Source organism: Ciconia boyciana, chromosome 27 (genome assembly GCF_034638445.1).
Source record: "Ciconia boyciana chromosome 27, ASM3463844v1, whole genome shotgun sequence".
NCBI lineage: Eukaryota > Metazoa > Chordata > Aves > Ciconiiformes > Ciconiidae > Ciconia > Ciconia boyciana.
Genome location: NC_132960.1, coordinates 764,622 through 781,004, shown reverse-complemented (window position 1 = coordinate 781,004; position 16,383 = coordinate 764,622). Strand labels below are relative to the sequence as shown.

Below are 16,383 nucleotides of genomic sequence, written 5' to 3'. Positions count from 1 at the left end.
CCCTCTCCCCTTGCCAAGTGGCTCCGACTTTATCGGAGTAAGGTGACCACGTACCCAGCGGGTTGTCAGGAACGCCGCGCCGTGCTCCGCGCTGACCCAAGCCTGAGCAAGTTGCAACGCCAGCGAAGCCTGCACGCAACTCTTGGGCTTCCAGAACAAAAGCCGGTTCCCGGTGCGCGGCACGGCGGCCTCCTGCCGCCATCTGTCGGTCTCTCCCCGCTGGCCGGCACGCCTGGAAACCTTCCCGCCGCTGCTCTTGTGGTAGAATTTTGTTGTCCTCTTTGTTTAATACTAAATCTCATCCCTTTTTCTGTATTTTTTTTTTTTTTTCCCTCCCAGCCTTATGGATCGCGAGGTGGCGTTGCTGGCTGAAATGGACAAAGTGAAAGCAGAAGCAAGTAAGACTCTCTCTTTCTACCGCGTGCCCACCTGAAGAGCTGTGGGTGTTGCTGCACTCCGAAGAGACAGCCCCCCTAAAGCAGATTTCTGTGACCTACCTCCTCTTCGCTTTGTTCCTAAACACGTGGCTCTGTACCCAAACAGAACTTGCCCTATAGCTGGAGTTAGCAGTATATATTGTGACTAGGTTATGTTTGCTGCTGACGCGGTTGACAGCACCCGTCCTCTTCGAGGCCGTTGCTCTGTGCCCTCCTTAGAGGATGGGATGTAAACCGCACTCCTCCACGGGAGGCCGTTCCTGAAAATCTCGGCATTCCTGGGGAGCCGGGAAGGGCGCTCTCAGCTCACCTGGCGCGGGTGGGAAGTGATCCACGGGGACACCCACACCGGCAGCGCCGAGCCCCGCTGTTTAGGGGGTGGCAAGGGAGCGGTTAGCCTGGGGAGAGCGGCAAAGCCGCTACCAAAGCTGCGTGTCGTGCCCCTCGTCGAGTCAGCTTACAGCTCGGGTTCGCTCTGTGTCTGGAGATGTAAATGGCTGCGGGGGGAGCGGCCGGGGCTGCTGTGCAGCTGGCGCAGAGCTGTCCGGGGGGGACGCTCGGGGGAACCTGTTGCTTACCAATAAGGTGCTGTGTGCCGGGGCTGGGGTTGTTTAACTCTGGGTGGGCTGGTTCGGTCTCGGCGCTGCCTAAGCCGCGGTCTGTTTTGCAGTGGAAATTCTGGTCAGCCGCCAGAAGAAGGCAGAGGCCCTGAAGAAGATGACTGATGTGGCAGTGCGAATGTCGGAGGAGCAGCTGGTTGAGCTCAGAGCCGACATAAAGGTGAGCTTTTCCGCTTCTGTCTAATCCAGCCTAGTCCTGCTCTCACCGAAATGCGGCGTTGCAGGAATTACGCACCCGCCACATAGCTCACGGTAGGAATTAGGCGGGTGCCAGCTCAACAGGGCCCGGCTCTAGGTTCCTGCTCGAAGAAGACGAGTTGCCAATCCGCTGAGTAAATGAGCTGTTTATTTACCCGACGTGCAGAGCAGCTCGAGCTGGGTGCCTCCGAGGAGGGACCCCTACCCCAGATCGCACACCCCAGTTATACCCGTACCGCCCAGCACCCGATCCCCCAGTCCAATCCCTTAATTCTGGTCTCTTGATTTCTCACTGGTTTTCTTGGTCGCTGGGCTGGCCTTCTGAAGTGACCTCATTCTCTCGGAATTGTTTCCTTTGTCCTTATCCTCTTCATTCCGCTCGTATCTGCTGGATTCAACGAGTTCTGTGTTTTGCAGCGTGAGTTTTATCAGAAAGTTTACTCTCGGAACGCTCTTGCAGCCTAAGGCTTCAACTACTTTAGCTTCTAGCGCTAAGCAAGGCTATTAATCCTAGCAGTTCTCAACGGTGGTACGCTTTTTTGTAACCTCCTGGGCTTCTGACACTTCCGAACGCAGTTTTGTGTTGCGTGCAAGGCTTTCCTTGCGTCCGTAGTTCTCAAATTCACCGCCGGTGCTCTGCACGCTGCTGTCCGCAGCCACGCCGCGGGATACGGGACACCTTAATTTAAAATATTTGGTTTGTAAAATACTGACTTCAGCCAACAAACCATCGTCCAGACATTAACCCCGGTGTGCGCAGCCCAACTTTCAGCCATTGTGAACCGGCAGAGAGCAGGGAACGAGCCACGGCCGCAGCTTTGTGCTCAGAGCAGTTGTGAAAACCTCCCGCTGGCGCAGGCTGACCTCTGCCTTTCCCCCGAAATCGGGAGAGCCTGCCTGCTGCGCGTGAATGACTTTTATATTCCGTAAAACACTTCTGCTCTCCAGCACGCCGGCTCCTGCCGCAAGAGGTCAGTGCAAAGTTGCATCCATTAAACTCTGGTCTGAAAACTAAAACTGCTCACCCCCGTAGCAGGATTAGTGCAGCTGAGAAACCGGTTGCCCCTGTGAGCGTCCGGAGACCTGGGCTGTGCTGATTTCACAGACCAGAGACGGGCAGACTGGAGCTGCTGTCGGATTGAGTTAACCTACGGCTTGGCTGCTGGAGCCTGGGGAAGGCTGTTTGTGCATGGGTGGAAACGGCGCTGAAAAAAATCTGGTTTTCTATTTCCCGAAGTCGTCGTAGCCATCTGCTAAATCATCAAGATGTTTATCAAGCAGCACCCAACTCGGCTACTCATTCCTGGGCCAAAAGGGGAGGCTTTCACCTCCATTTTCTCTTCCTGTGCCCCGTAATTCAGTGCACGGACTGAATTAACCTGCGCGTTTTGCCTTTTCGGTGAAGCACTTTGTGAGCGAACGGAAGTACGACGAGGACCTGGGCAGGGTGGCGCGGTTCACGTGCGACCTCGACGCGCTGAAGAAGAGCATCGCCTCATTCGGGCAAGGTGAGCTGGATGGGAGTCAGGGAGGAGCCGAGGTGTCGGTCACCCCTTTGCTAGCCCCGCCATCACCAAAACCCTTCACCTGTGCCCCAAAACTTGACGGCGGCGAGACTGGGAGCGGTCTGCTTTGGGGATGTTTGGTTTTCTCTGGGCAGTGGACGGAGGAGCCAGCCCTCCCCTTGCTGCTGCTGCGGACGCTCCTCCCTCGGCAAGAGGGGTCTGTGCCCGTTCCCTTCGCTCTCGAGCCCTCGTACCGTTCACACGACCAAACCTTCACCCTGCCAGAAAAAGCTCTGCTGTCCCTTCGAGCCTTTGGCTCCGGTCGTGAGCCGCCTCCGCCCCGGCAGCGCCGTAGCTGGCAGGGTCCAGAGGCCGGAGGGTGAACGGTCTGGGTCCCACCTGCACGACACGGATTTTGGGGTATTTCTCTTCCAGTTTCCCATCCAAAGAACAGCTACTCCACCCGATTGCGGTGCAGCTCTGTCACGGCCGCGTCCCTGAGCGCTCCCAGCGAGACCTCTGCTCCCTCCGCCCCCGCCTGTGCCTCTGCCGCAAGCCTTACCGCCAGCAAGAAGCCCTCGTCCTCAGCGGAGGCAGCCGCGGGGAACGCCGCCGGCCGCCCTCCCCAGCCTTCGCGAGAGGTAACCGCACCCTGGCGCGGCACCGGCACGGCGCTGCGGGAAGCTTGCTCCCTGTTTGTGGCTGCTCTCCCGGTTCCTGGGCCGGGTCCCTCCCTGCCGGGTGCCCTTTGCCGTCGGCACTCGCGCGGCAGAGTCCAGGGCAGCTGGAAGCTGCGGAGCGCAGCCTTGCCTCGGCGGTTCTGCTCCAGAGCAGACTCGGGGCGGGGGGGGGGTTTGCTTTTCCACTTCCCTCCCCGGAACAAGCGGTGGGGGTGCGTAGGGATGCGGCATCGGGAGGTCGCAGCCCTCCGGCCGGCGGGCCTGGCTCTGCCGGCCCGCGCTCACTCGCCCACCCTCTTCTGTTTCAGGCTTTCCAGGGGAACAGGAGACCGGGAGCGGGGCCCAGGTCCCAGGGCCAGCGCCACGTCAGCCCCCTCGCCCCCGGGCGCTACACCAGCGGCAACCGACACAGGAACGGGCCGGGCCAGGCCCACGGCAGGCGGCAAAGCTCGCCCCCGGCAGCCTCCGCTGGCAGCGCCCGCCAGACTCAGCCCACGGGCACCAGCGGTGCCTCGGCACAGCCCGGCCGGTCCGGCACAGAGACCAAGGGGCTCCCGCAGCGTAAGCCCAGAGCCAGTCGTCAGGAGGGAGCGAGCTCCTGAGAGCCCCGGGCTCCCCCTTCCTGCCCCGGCTCCACCGCCAGAGCAGACTGTAGGAAGCTCCTAGCTAGGATACTAACGAAGGAAAGTTTACACTTCTCATTTTTCGTGCCATTTCTTTTTTGGTTTTTTGTTTTTTTTCTCCTCTCTTCCCTTCCTTCCCCCCGCCTCGTCTGCTTTGTGTTCTTCACGCCTGCGCTGCACCCTCTGAGCGGGTTCGGGCCTCCCCCCTGCTGCCGTCTCTCTTGCCCTTTTCCTTTCCCCTTTTGTCTGCGCGACCCCTGGCAGCGCTGGCCACGACCCAGCCTCGCGCCTCTTCTGGGCGCCAACATCTGGGCCTCGCCGCGGAGGAACGGCCCCTGACAGCCCATCCCTCGTGCTGGCAGCGAGGATGAGCGCCGGGGGGGCTGTGGGTGTCCCCTCCCCGGGGGCCAGCCGGGAGTCGGGACCCCTCCTCTCCGGGCCGTGTCGCAGGCTCCATCCGCGCCCGTCGCTGTTCTCTGGTTTTTAGGGTGGGGATCTCTTTTGTTTTATTCACTCCCCCCTCTCGCCCTGCCTCCCCCCCCTTCTCCCGCCTTTCTTCATCCCTAAATTAAATTGATAGCAATATCAATTAGCAGAGCTAATCCTAGGTGACGCCGGTCGGAGGTGGCGGCAGTCGTTCTTTATAGCTGTACCAATAAAGACGATGTTGATGGTGGCTATCGCTGTCTGTGCCTTGCTCCACCCCGTAGGCCACGGTGAGGCGGGGGCTCCCTGCCTCTGCTGCCCCCCCATTTCCCATCCTGGGGGCTTCCCCCCCCCCCCCCCCCCCCCCCCCAGTTCTCCTGATGTGGTTGGATAAATTAAATAAATGAAGCCCCCCTGGATGGATTCGGGTCTTTTCTACTCAAATAATGCAGCTCCCGTCTGCCCCTGGCTCCGGGCCCCCCAGCGCCCCCCGCTGCCACCCCCGAAGGTGCCGGGGTCCCCAGGGGCCACCACTCCCATTACCCCCGTGAGTTTGTTCTCCCGTGGCCGCCCCCCCCCTTCCCACGGAGAGGAGCCAGAACCGGCCCCGACGGCTCCGGGTGCGCGGGGTCCCGGTGCCCCCCGAGCGCTGCCAGCCCCTCCCGGGGGGCGGTGCCGGTACCGGGGCGGGGGGCGGCGGCGCGGGGGAGCCGCCGCTGAGATGCCGCCGATGCGGGGCCTCCTGGCACCGCAAAACGCCTTCCTGGACACCATCGCCCGCCGCTTCGACGGGACGCGTGAGTGCACCGGTACCGGCACCGACACCGGCACCGGCGGCGCTGCCGCCCCTCCCGGCCCGGAACCGGCCCCGGCGCGGGGGGACGGGACGGGACGGGACGGGGCGGGGCGGGAGGTGCTCGGCGCTGCGCACCCCCCCGGGGCGGAGGGACCGGGAGCGGGACCGGGCTGGGGCGGGCGGTGCTCGGCGCTGCGCAGGGGCATCCCCCGGGAGAGCGCCCGGTCGCATCGGGGGGTGCTCGGCCGGCGGGGGGGGACACGCTGGGGGCCCCGGCGCTGTCCCGGCTCCCGCCGCCCCCTCTCCCCCCGCCGGGGAAGGATCCGGCCCCGTCGGCCCCTCCGGGGCTATAAATACCCGTCCTGGCCCCCTCCCCCGCCGTGCCGGTGAGTAACGGCGATGCGCTCCGCGGCACCGGGGCTGCGCCGGGCCGGGACCGGCAGCCGCGGGGGGGCTGGAGCCCCCCGGGATCGCCCCGATCCTTGGGAAAGGGCCCCCCCCCCGCGCCCGGTGCTGTGGCCTCTCCCGGGGAGAGCGGGTGGGAGGCAGCCCCCCACGCTGTTCCTATGCAAATGTATGCAAATGAGGCCGAGTGGGCTCCACCGGTGCCAACGGGGCGGTTCTGCTGCGCGGCGGGTAAAAATAACCCAGCGGGCTCAGATGGGTGCGGGCACCCCCGCCCCCAGCACCCCCGGACCCCCAGCACAGCGGGGGGAGCCCACGGGTGACCCAGGCACCCCGGCCCCTTCCCCCAGCCCCACGGGAGCCCCCAAACCCATGGGATCCCCCAGCCCCACAGGAGCCCCCAGCCCCACGGGATCCCCCAAACCCAGTGGGCTCCCCCAGCCCCTTTCCCCCAGCCCCACGGGTGCTCCCCAGCCCCACAGGATCCCCCAGCCCCTTCTCTCCAACCTCATGGGAGCCCCCAGCCCCACGGGATCCCCCAAACCCGTGGGATCCCCCAGCCCCACAGGATCCCCCAAACCCAATGGGTTCCCCCAGCCCCACGGGTGCTCCCCAAGCCCCGTGGGATCCCCCAGCCCCACAGGATCCCCCAAACCCAATGGGCTCCCCACTCCCTTTCCCTCAGCCCCACGGGTGCTCCCCCCCCCCCTGGGCTCCCCCCCCCCCCCTTCCCCCCTCCCCGGCCCCCCCGGCCCAGCCACCTCTCCCTTGCAGACAGTAACTTCGTGCTGGGCAATGCCCAGGTGCCCAGCGCCTTCCCCGTCGTCTACTGCTCCGACGGCTTCTGCGACCTGACGGGCTTCTCGCGGGCGGAGGTGATGCAGCGCTGCTGCGCCTGCTCCTTCCTCTACGGCCCCGACACCAGCGAGCTGCTGCGGCAGCAGCTCCGCCGCGCGCTGGACGAGCACCAGGCCTTCAAGGGCGAGCTCATCCTCTACCGCAAGAGCGGTGGGTGGCAGCGGGGGCGGCCGGGTCCCTTCCGCAGCCCCGCCGGGGGGGTGATGCCCCCTCAGCCCGGGTGTTGTCCCCTGGCAGGCGTCCCCTTCTGGTGCCTGCTGGACGTGGTGCCCATCAAGAACGAGAAGGACGAGGTGGCCCTGTTCCTCGTGTCCCACAAGGACATCACCAGCACCAAGAGCCGCTCAGGCGCCGACAGCACGAAGGACACGGGTGAGGGGACAGCAAGGAGCGATGGGACCCGCTGGAGTCCCCCACGGCCACCGTCACCGACGTCCCCTCCCCTCTGCCCGGGCAGGTGGGCGCCGGCGGTTCAGCCGTGCCGGAGGGAAGGGCTTCAATGCCAGCCGGCGCCGGAGCCGGGCGGTGCTGTACCACCTCTCGGGGCACCTGCAGAGGCAGAGGAAGAGCAAGCACAAGCTCAGAAAGGTGGAGCTGGGACATGGGTCGGGGCTGGGGACACGTGTCGGGGCTGGGGACACGTGTCGGAGCTGGGGACAGGGCATCCTGGCTGGGAACAGAGTGGCCAGGCTGGGAAGAGGCTGATGCAGTGGATGCGGTGACACAAGGGACAAGAGGCTGAGGGCAGGCTTTCCAGGGTGTCGGGGGACGGAGACAACGTGTCTGAGCTGGGGACAACGTGTCTGAGCTGGGGACAAGGTGTCAGGGCTGGGGACAACGTGGCTGGACTGGGAAGGGGCTGGAGATGAGGTGTGTGGGTCTGGGATGTCCAGGCTGGGGACAGGGTGACCAGGCTGGGGACACACCTAAGCTGGACACAGGGGTAGGAAAGAGCTGGGGACAAGGTGTTGAGCTTGGGGACAGTATGCCCATGCTAGTGACAGTGTGTCTGGGCTGGGGACAGGGTGTCAGGGCAGGGGACAAGGTGTCGGGGCAGGGGACAGGGCATCTCGGCTGACCCCCGTCTCCATCAGGGCGTCTTCGGGGACAAGCCCTCGCTGCCCGAGTACAAGGTGGCCGCCATCCGCAAGCCCCCCCTCATCCTGCTGCACTATGGGGCCTTCAGGGCGGGCTGGGACGGGCTCATCCTGCTCGCCACCCTCTACGTGGCCGTCACCGTCCCCTACAGCGTCTGCGTGGGCACTGGCGCTGAGGAGGGGCTGCCGGCCGCCCGCGGCCCCCCCAGCGCCTGCGACCTGTGCGTGGAAATCCTCTTCATGCTGGGTAAAGCCCCCCCACCCCCACCCCCTGCCCCATGCCGGCTCGGGGCTGGCAGAGGCCGGGGCGACTCGGTGCACTGATGGCTGCCCCCCCTTCCCCCCAGACATCATCCTCAACTTCCGCACCACCTTCGTCAGCAAATCGGGGCAGGTGGTGCTGGAACCCCGCGCCGTTGCCCGCCATTACCTGGCCGGCTGGTTCCCGCTCGACCTGGTGGCCGCGCTGCCCTTCGATCTGCTCGCCGCCTGCCAGGTCAACGTGGTGAGTGCCAGGACGCGGGGACACACACACACCACCCCCCACCCCCCCCCAGCTGCAGGGACCCTGTGGGGATCCCCCTGGGGTTTTGGGGATACTGATGGAACACGGGGACCTCGCTGGAGACCCTGATGGGCCAGTGGGGACCTTGAAGGGCTGCAGGGGTCCCGAAAGGCTCCCCAAAAGGGGACCCTAATGGGGCTGCAGGGCCATTCCCCCCCACCCCCACCCCAGTGGGGCTGTGGTGACACCGATGGGGCACGGGGGACCTTGATGGGGCTGTGGTGACACCGACGGGGTAGTAGGGACCCCGGTGGGGCTGTGGGGACCCCGGTGGGGCTGTGGGGACACTGGTGGGGTTGTGGCGACCCTGGTGCGGCTGTGGGGACACTGACAGGGGCATTGGGGACCCCAGTGGGGCTGTGGGGCCCCTGGTGGGCTGCAGGACCCCCCCCCATTAATGCTGCAGGGACCCTGATGGGCTGTGAGGGACCCCAGAGGGGCTTGTGGCTGGATGGAGCCAACTGGTGCCCGGTCCCCTCGGGGGGACCCGTCCCCTTCCTCTCCCCGCAGTACGTGGGAGCCCACCTGCTGAAGACGGTGCGGCTGCTGCGGCTGCTGCGGCTGCTGCCCAACCTGGACCGGTACTCGCAGTACAGCGCCGTGGTGCTGGCGCTGCTCATGGTGGTCTTCGCCCTCCTGGCCCACTGGGTCGCCTGCGGCTGGTTCTTCCTGGGGCAGCGCGAGGTGGAGGGCAGCCCCGCTGCGCTGCCCGAGATCGGTACGGCCGCCCTGCCACCGCTGCCCACCCCGGGGCGGGGGGGGGGGGCTGCAGGGGTGCCCGTCCCTTGTCCCCACATCCCTGGCCCTGCTGTTGTGTCCCCTGCACCCTGGAGCTGGTGCCTGTGCGCCCGCTGAGCTGCTGCCAGGGTTTGCTGGACCCCCATCTCCTCCGGACCCCCATGTCCTCCGTGCACCCTGAAGCTGAGGTTTGCTCGTGCACCCCGAGCACCCTACGGCCAACACCCCCCCCCCCACCCCGAGACCTGCCCATGCAACCCGTGCACCCCACAGCCCCAGCCCGAGGGCTGCCTGTGCGTCCCCCCGTGTCCCCAGAGCCTGTCCGGTTCCTGCCTGTGCCCCATGTGCCTCACGCGGGGCTGTCCCTGTCCCCTGCGTCCCGTCCCCCCCAAGCTGGGCAGCCCCCATGGCCCTGCTCACCCCCCGTCCCCCCCCCCGGCTGGCTGCAGGAGCTGGCACGGCGTCTGGAGACCCCCTACTACCTGGCGAGGAGGAACTGCAGCACCGGGGGGGCCGGGAACGGCATGGGGCCAGCGGCCAACTGCAGCGGGAGCGAGGGGCTGCTGGGGGGGCCCTCGCTGCGCAGCGCCTACATCACCTCCCTCTACTTCGCCCTGAGCAGCCTGACCAGCGTGGGCTTCGGCAACGTCTCCGCCAACACCGACACCGAGAAGATCTTCTCCATCTGCACCATGCTGGTCGGGGGTGAGGGGCCGGGGCGGGTTGGGGGAGGACACGCGTGGGGGGGCCCGGTGACGCGTGTCCCCGCCGTCCCGGTGACGCGTGTCCCCGCCGTCCCCAGCGCTGATGCACGCGGTGGTCTTCGGCAACGTGACGGCCATCATCCAGCGGCTGTACGCCCGCCGGTTCCTGTACCACAGCCGCACCCGCGACCTGCACGACTACATCCGCATCCACCGCATCCCCCGGCCCCTCAAGCGCCGCATCCTCGAGTATTTCCAGAGCACCTGGGCGGCCAACAACGGCATCGACACGGCCGAGGTCAGCCCCCGCCGCGGGCCCCGCGGACCCCCGGCACCCCTGGGACCCCAGCGCGGCAAGCAGCGGCGGTGGAGGGATGGATGGAGGGGAACTGGGGTGCCCAAGCCCCCATGGAGGGGGCTTGGGGTGCTGCAACCCCGTAGCAGGGACAGAGGGGGGGGACTTTGGGGTGCTCAGTCCGTGATGGGGATGAAGGGGGCCTGGGGGCTCCCCAGCCCCATAGCGGGGATGGAGGGGGCACTTGGACGTACAGTCTGTGGTGGGGATGGATGGGAACTGGGGTGCACCAGACCCATGGAAGGGGTGGAGGGCCCCCCAGCCCCATGGCAGGGACGGAGGGGGGGACTTTGGGGCGCTCAGTCCGCGATGGGGATGGAGGGGGGCCTGGGGCTCCCCAGCCCCATGGCAGGGACGGAGGGGGGACTTTGGGGCGCTCAGTCCGCGATGGGGATGGAGGGGGCCTGGGGGCTCCCCAGCCCCATGGCAGGGACGGAGGGGGGGACTTTGGGGCGCTCAGTCCGCGATGGGGATGGAGGGGGGGCCTGGGGGCCCCCCAGCCCCATGGCAGGAATGGAGGGGGGGACTTTGGGGCGCTCAGTCCGCGATGGGGATGGAGGGGGGGCCTGGGGGCTCCCCAGCCCCACGGCGGGGACGGAAGGGGGTGCGCCGGGTGCAGGGTCTGCGGTGGGGCTGGATGGGGAGCTCGGGACACCCCCCCACCCCCACCCCCCCGGCCAGCCTGTGTCGGGGAGGGAGGGGGGGGCCGTGGGGTGCAGCCCCCCCCCCGCTGAGCCCCGGGGGCGCAGCTCCTGCAGAGCCTCCCCGAGGAGCTGCGGGCCGACATCGCCCGGCACCTGCACAAGGAGCTGCTGCAGCTGCCCCTCTTCGCGGGCGCCAGCCGGGGCTGCCTGCGCGCCCTCTCCCTGGGGGTGCGCCCCGCGTTCTGCACCCCCGGCGAGCTCCTCATCCGCCGCGGCGACGCGCTCCAGGCTCTCTACTTCCTCCGCTCCGGCTCCATGGAGGTGCTGCGGGACGGCACCGTCCTCGCCATCCTCGGTGCGGGACGCGGGAGTGGGCCGAGGCCGGCCCTGTCGCGACACCGACGGCCGGCCCTGTCGCGACACCGACGGCCGGCCTGACCCCCTCCCCGCGCGTGTCGTCGTCCCCCCCCAGGGAAGGGGGACCTGATCGGCTGCGACCTGGGGGGGTCCCCGGGCGCTCGGCGGGCCCGGGCGGACGTGCGGGGGCTGACGTACTGCGCCCTGCAGAGCCTGGGGCGGCCGGCGCTGGCCGAAGGCCTGGCCCTCGACCCCGACTTCGCCCGCGCCTTCCGCCGGCAGCTGCCCCGCGAGCTCAGCTACGACCTGGGGGGGGCCCCCGAGGTGAGGTGACGTCACGGGGCTGGGGAGCGACGTCACGGGGCTGATGACGGGGAGAGGGGAGGCCAAGGGCCTCAGGGGGCCCAAGAGCCCAAGGCCGCTCGGGCCTGAAGAATGACATCATAGCTTCCTCATGACATCACTGCCCTCACTCTGTGACATAACTCTTGGCTAAGGGGGACGTGACAGAGGCACAAGGCGCGGGGCCAGAGCTGACGCGGTGGCGGTGGGGGGTGCGGGGCTAAGGGGGACAGCGCGGGGCTGGGGCGTCATCACAGGGGGAAGGGTGACATCACGGGGGAAGGGTGACATCACGGGGGAAGGGGTGATGCAGGGGCGCAGGAGCAGGGCCCCCCTCTATGCCCCCCGCCGCAGGAAGAGGCGTCCTCGCCCACGCTGGAGGAGGGGGCCGAGCCCCCAGCCCTGGCCCGGCCCCCCAGCCCCCGGCCGTCCCCCGCCGTGGGGCCCCAGCCCCGGCCCCCCGCAGCGGAGGCCCCTGCGCCCCCGAGCGCCCCACGGCCCCGCAGCTGCACCCTTGGAGCGGCCCCCCAGACCTGAGTCCCAGGTGAGGGGCGGTGGGGGGCGGCAGGGGAGGCCCAGAGCCCTGGGTCCGCGCCGTCCCGACCCCCCGCGCCGTCCCGCAGGGTGGTCGACGGCACCGAGGGGGAGGGCTGCGCCGCCGACAGACCCCGCTTCAGCTTCCACCTCGGCCCCTCCCTGGGGCCAGGTAAGGGGGGGGCCCTGAGGGCAGGGGGCCTGGGGGGGCTGGACCCCCGGGTGCCCCACAGAGACGCTCACCTCTGCCCCCAGCCGGGGACGGGGGGCTGCTGGCCATCCCCCCCGGCCCCCCGGAGCCGAGCAGCGCCGACACCATCGAGAAGCTGCGGCAGGCGGTAAGGGGGGGGGACCTGGGGGGGGCTGCAGGGGTTTGGGGGTTCAGGGGAGTGCTGATCCCCCCCACCTGCAGGTGGCTGAGCTCTCGGGGCAGGTGCTGCAGCTGCGGGAGGGGCTGCGGGCGCTGCGAGAGGCCGTGCAGCTCCTGCTGCTGCCGCCCCCCCCGTGCCCCGACACCCCGGTGATGGCCGCAGCCCTCCAGCCGCTCCGCGTGGAGACGGGGGGGCCGGGGCTCTGCCCGCACCAGCCGCCCCCCGACTGCGCCCGCACCTGGGGCTGGGGTCCCGCCGCCACCCACAGCTCGCCCTGGCTGCGCCCCGACCCCTTCTGGGGCTCCCCGGGGGGGCAGCCGGGGGGGAGCCCCCCTGCGTGGCCGCCCATCGCCGCCTCCTCGGGGGGCCACGGCCTCCCCCCGCCGGAGCTAGAGCCCCCCCTGCCCTGGGACGCGCCCAGCCTGGAGCTGGCGCTGATGGGGGGGTCCCGGGGCCCCCCCCAGCCCCAAGAGGAGGGGACAGGCATGTAACGGGACCCCCCCCCGGGGCAACGGGACCCCCCGGGGCAACGGGACCGTACCCAGGCGCTGGCCCCCTGCCGGGGCTGAGCCCCCTCCCCGCCTTTTTCAATAAAGGAGCGATTTTAGGAACGCGCCGCAGGAGCTGGGAGTCCTGTGTGTGTCCCCCCCCAGGGTGTCCCCAGCCCCTGGGGACCCCCCCACGGGGGTGGGGACAACACTTTATTGGAAGGTGACGATCTCCAGCCCCAGGGCTGGGGGCAGGAGGGGCCCAGCGCCCCCGGGGAGGCAGCTGAGGGGGGGGCAGGGGTCCCCATCACCAAACTGGGGGGCTACGGGGACCCCCACTCCCCCACGCAGGGCCGGTGGGGGGAGGACACACACACACGACATGGCAGAGCAGCCCCCACCCTCATCACTGCTGGGCCAGCTTGGCCGCCTCCGCCTTGATGAGAGCGATCAGGTCCTGGTTGATGAGGAAGACGAAGCGGAGGCTGGCGATCTGGGGAGGGGGCAGAGGGTGAGGGGGCAGAGGGTGAGCGGGAGGGGCCCCCCGCCCCCCCGGACCCCCCTCCCGCGCTGGGGCTCACCTCCACCACCGAGTTGTTGTTCAGCTTCCACTTGTTGCCGCCGAGCACGGGGCGCCCGTCGATGTAGATGGGGCGCCGGCCCTCGTTAGCGATGAAGAAATCCCCGTTATTCTTCAATTTGATGACGCCTAGAGGGGGGATAGGGGGTGAGACGAGGGGGGAGCGCAGCCCCCTCCCTGCTCCAGAGCCCCCCCGAGACCTGCCCAGCCCTGAGCCCCATCCCTACCCTGCTTGCGGGAGATCTTCCAGGCCGGTCCCTCCAGGGCCAGGTCCACATCGATCTGGTTGTCCTTTGTGGCCCTGCCCAGCGTGATCTGGCGGGGGGGGAAAGAAGGGTCAGGGGGCTGTGGGGAGGCTGGGGGGGCTCCCCGGGGAGTGGGGGGCTCTGCTGGGGGCGGGGACCCCCCCCCACACACACCGCCTGCACTCACCTCCCGGGAGCGCATGAGGTACCGCACCATGCGGCCCCGCAGCACGGCCAGCGTCTGGTTGTCGAAGTCCGGGGAGCTCATGCCTGCGGGAAAAGGAGGGGTGAGAGGGGTGGGGGGACGGACAGAGGGCTGGGGGGACAGACAGACGGCCCCCTGCCTCCCGGCTCTCACCCGTGATGCTGTCGACCAGCACCTGCCACTTGTGCAGCTCCTGCTCCAGCTGCCGGATCTCCCGCTTCTGGCGCCGGTCGGCCACGGTCAGCTCTGGGGAGAAGGGGAGGGGGGAGCTGGGGGGGAGCCACCCCGTCCTGGGGGGTGCTGGGCCTCTCCCCGCCAATTTGGGTTGCCCAGATGGGAGCGGGTTGGACTCACCATGCTCCAGCACCTCGTCCCGCACGTCCCTGCGGAGAAGAGGCAGGATGAGACGGTGCCACCCCGCGCGCCCCCTCGTCCCCGCCCCAGCCCCCCAAAAACCTCACTTCAGCTTGCTGTCATCCAGCATGTCCTCGGCATCCGAGAAGTTCAGCACTTGGTCCCCCTTGGGCAGCGGCTGCACTGGAAGGAGCAGGAGGGGAGGGAGTGAGGGAGCTGGGGGGGACAGGGGACGCAGGGGACCCTCGGGGCCTCACCGGTCTGGTCGTCCAGCAGGTAGTACTGCTTCATGAGCTGCCAGTGGAGCTGCAGGGCCTTGGCCGTCCGGGAGGGGTAGAAGACAGCGGGGTGCTTGTGGAGCAGCTCCTGGAAGGTGTCGAGCGTGGGCTGGCTGGTCTGCGGAGGGGAGAAGGGACACGTGGCACCCAGGACCCCGTCGAGAGCCCGAGACCGCCCCCCCCCGCCCCGCAGCCCGCTCTGCTCCCGGCCGGTTCTTACCGATCCCACTTTGTTCAGCAGCTGCTCCTCGGCTTTGCTGAAGAGCACTTTGCTCTGGATGGCGGCGATGGCCTCGGGGTGCAGCTGCCGCATGGCCTGGCAGGCCAGCCTGGGGGGGGGACGCGGAGTGAGAGCCCCCGCCGGCTGCCCCCAAGATGGCTCTGCCCCTCCGGGCCTGCCCTGCACTCACTTGGAGATGATGGGGTCGTAGAGGAGCGCGTACCACCGCTCCTGGATCTCCCGCAGGTTGAAGCGGCAGCTGAACTTCACGCCCAAGTGCACGGACGTCAAGTCGTTGGTCTAGAAAAGGCCCCGGGTGAGGGGACGGTCCCTGGGGGCCACCCCCAAAACACAGCGGTGGCGAACGCCTCCCCGCGAGGGTCCCCGGGGATCAGGCAGCCCCCCCAGGGCCGTTACCTGCAGCACGGCGTTGATGAGCAGGAGGTCGTCAGCGGGTTTCCAGCGGCCCAGGTCCTTCGTCACCTGCAGGGGCTGTTTGCTCTTCTTCATCCGCTTGGCGAGGCCGGGGGTCGGGACCGGGCTGGGCGCGATGGGGGCGGACACGGACTTGGAGACCTGGGTGGGCAGAGACAGGGGTTGGGGGTCTCTCTGAGCTCCCCAGACCCCCGGCCAGAGCCCCCGGGCGTCCCTGCCGGCCCCTCACCTTCTTCTTCTCGCTGGAGGAGGGCTCGCTGCCTGAACAGCGCCCGGGCTCGACCCCGCCGGCACCCTTGGCCCGGCTGGAGGATTTGGCGAGGCTGCTCTCTACCAGCTCATCGTCAAACTTCTTCCGCTTGATGAACCTGGAAGAAACGGGACGGCTCCGAGTGCCGGTGCCTGCGGGCCGCCCCCTCCCGCAGGCGGGCAGGGCTCGGCCCCGTGCCCCCCGCTCCCGCGCCGGCGTACCGCGAGGAGCTGCGGCGCTTGGGGACGGCGCCCAAGGCCTGGGCCGAGCCCCGCTTCTGCCCCGCCAGCGACTCCTCGTCCTCGGAGCGGCTCGTTGCGCCCGACGCCATCAGTCCGGAGAGCAGCCCGTCTGCGGGGCACACAGGAGGTGGGGGTCCCCGGCCGCCCCCCCGAGAGCCGGCACCTCCGGGCCCCCCCCATCACGCCCTGGGGGTGCAGCTTTTCGGGGGCTGGGGGGGGGGAGGGCTTCAACCCCGTGGGGGTGTGGGGGGACCCTGGGAACGCAGGGACAGGGTGGGGACAAGCAGGACGCGGGGGAACGCAAGGGGTGTGAGGGTGGGGGCGTGGGGGGTCACGGGGGGACGCGGGGGGCACAGGGGGGACGCACGAGGGGACATGGAGGGACAGCGGGGGTTACATGAGGGGAGGGCGGCGCAGGCCCCGGCCGGGGTCCCCGGACAAACCCCCGGCCCGGGGAGGACCCAGCTGCACCCCCACCCCCGGCCGCCGCCTCCCGCGGGGTTCCCCCCGCCAGGGCAGGCGGTGCCGGCCCCGTCCGCCGCGGCCTCACCATCCCCGGGAGCGGAGGCTCCGGCCGCTCCGCGACGGCGTCCGCCCGGGCGCCTCCATGGACGGCGTCGCTTCCCGGTATCCGCCGGAAGATGATTTGACGTCAGCAGCAGGCGCGCTGAAGGCGCGGAGGGCGCCGCCATCTTAAAGGCTCCGCGCAGCCTCTGAGGCGCGGCGCCATCTTGGCTCAGGGCGCCGCCATCTTGACTAAGGGCAGGGCCGCGCCTCCTCCTGCCGTTACCGGTGGGCCGGGGGCGGACGGGCCCAACCCGCGAGGTGCGG

At 68.9% G+C, this 16,383-nt stretch overlaps 3 protein-coding genes across 4 annotated transcripts in view; 2 read left to right on the top strand and 1 right to left on the bottom strand.

The window, feature by feature from the left end:
- The window catches only part of SPATS2 (spermatogenesis associated serine rich 2), a 31,201-nt gene extending 26,462 nt beyond the window's left edge, over positions 1-4,739 (top strand). For both annotated transcript variants that reach the window (XM_072847258.1, XM_072847257.1), the window contains exons 9-13: positions 340-398; positions 1,108-1,217; positions 2,661-2,763; positions 3,196-3,401; positions 3,749-4,739. In XM_072847258.1, coding sequence (XP_072703359.1) covers positions 340-398; positions 1,108-1,217; positions 2,661-2,763; positions 3,196-3,401; positions 3,749-4,042 — 772 coding nt within the window. In that variant the 3' untranslated portion in view covers positions 4,043-4,739. The remainder of the gene's footprint in view (positions 1-339; positions 399-1,107; positions 1,218-2,660; positions 2,764-3,195; positions 3,402-3,748) is intronic.
- Positions 4,740-5,210: 471 nt separating this feature from the next.
- KCNH3 (potassium voltage-gated channel subfamily H member 3) lies at positions 5,211-12,746 on the top strand. The gene is given in 16 exon segments (XM_072847074.1): positions 5,211-5,286; positions 6,465-6,698; positions 6,786-6,920; positions 7,006-7,136; positions 7,643-7,892; positions 7,993-8,150; positions 8,721-8,926; positions 9,385-9,653; positions 9,751-9,950; positions 10,757-11,006; positions 11,124-11,332; positions 11,770-11,894; positions 11,974-12,056; positions 12,120-12,146; positions 12,149-12,222; positions 12,297-12,746. Coding segments are annotated over 16 exon segments (2,877 nt in total).
- Positions 12,747-12,880: 134 nt separating this feature from the next.
- On the bottom strand, positions 12,881-16,259 carry MCRS1 (microspherule protein 1). Its single transcript, XM_072847259.1, has 14 exons — positions 16,103-16,259; positions 15,532-15,661; positions 15,290-15,428; positions 15,043-15,201; positions 14,816-14,925; positions 14,626-14,734; positions 14,385-14,523; positions 14,235-14,310; positions 14,128-14,156; positions 13,927-14,019; positions 13,756-13,838; positions 13,551-13,638; positions 13,325-13,452; positions 12,881-13,236 (listed from the first exon to the last, which is right to left on the bottom strand). The coding sequence occupies exons 1-14, from the start codon at positions 16,242-16,244 to the stop codon at positions 13,150-13,152; spliced, it is 1,512 nt and encodes a 503-aa protein (XP_072703360.1). The 5' UTR covers positions 16,245-16,259; the 3' UTR covers positions 12,881-13,149.
- Positions 16,260-16,383: the final 124 nt, after the last annotated feature.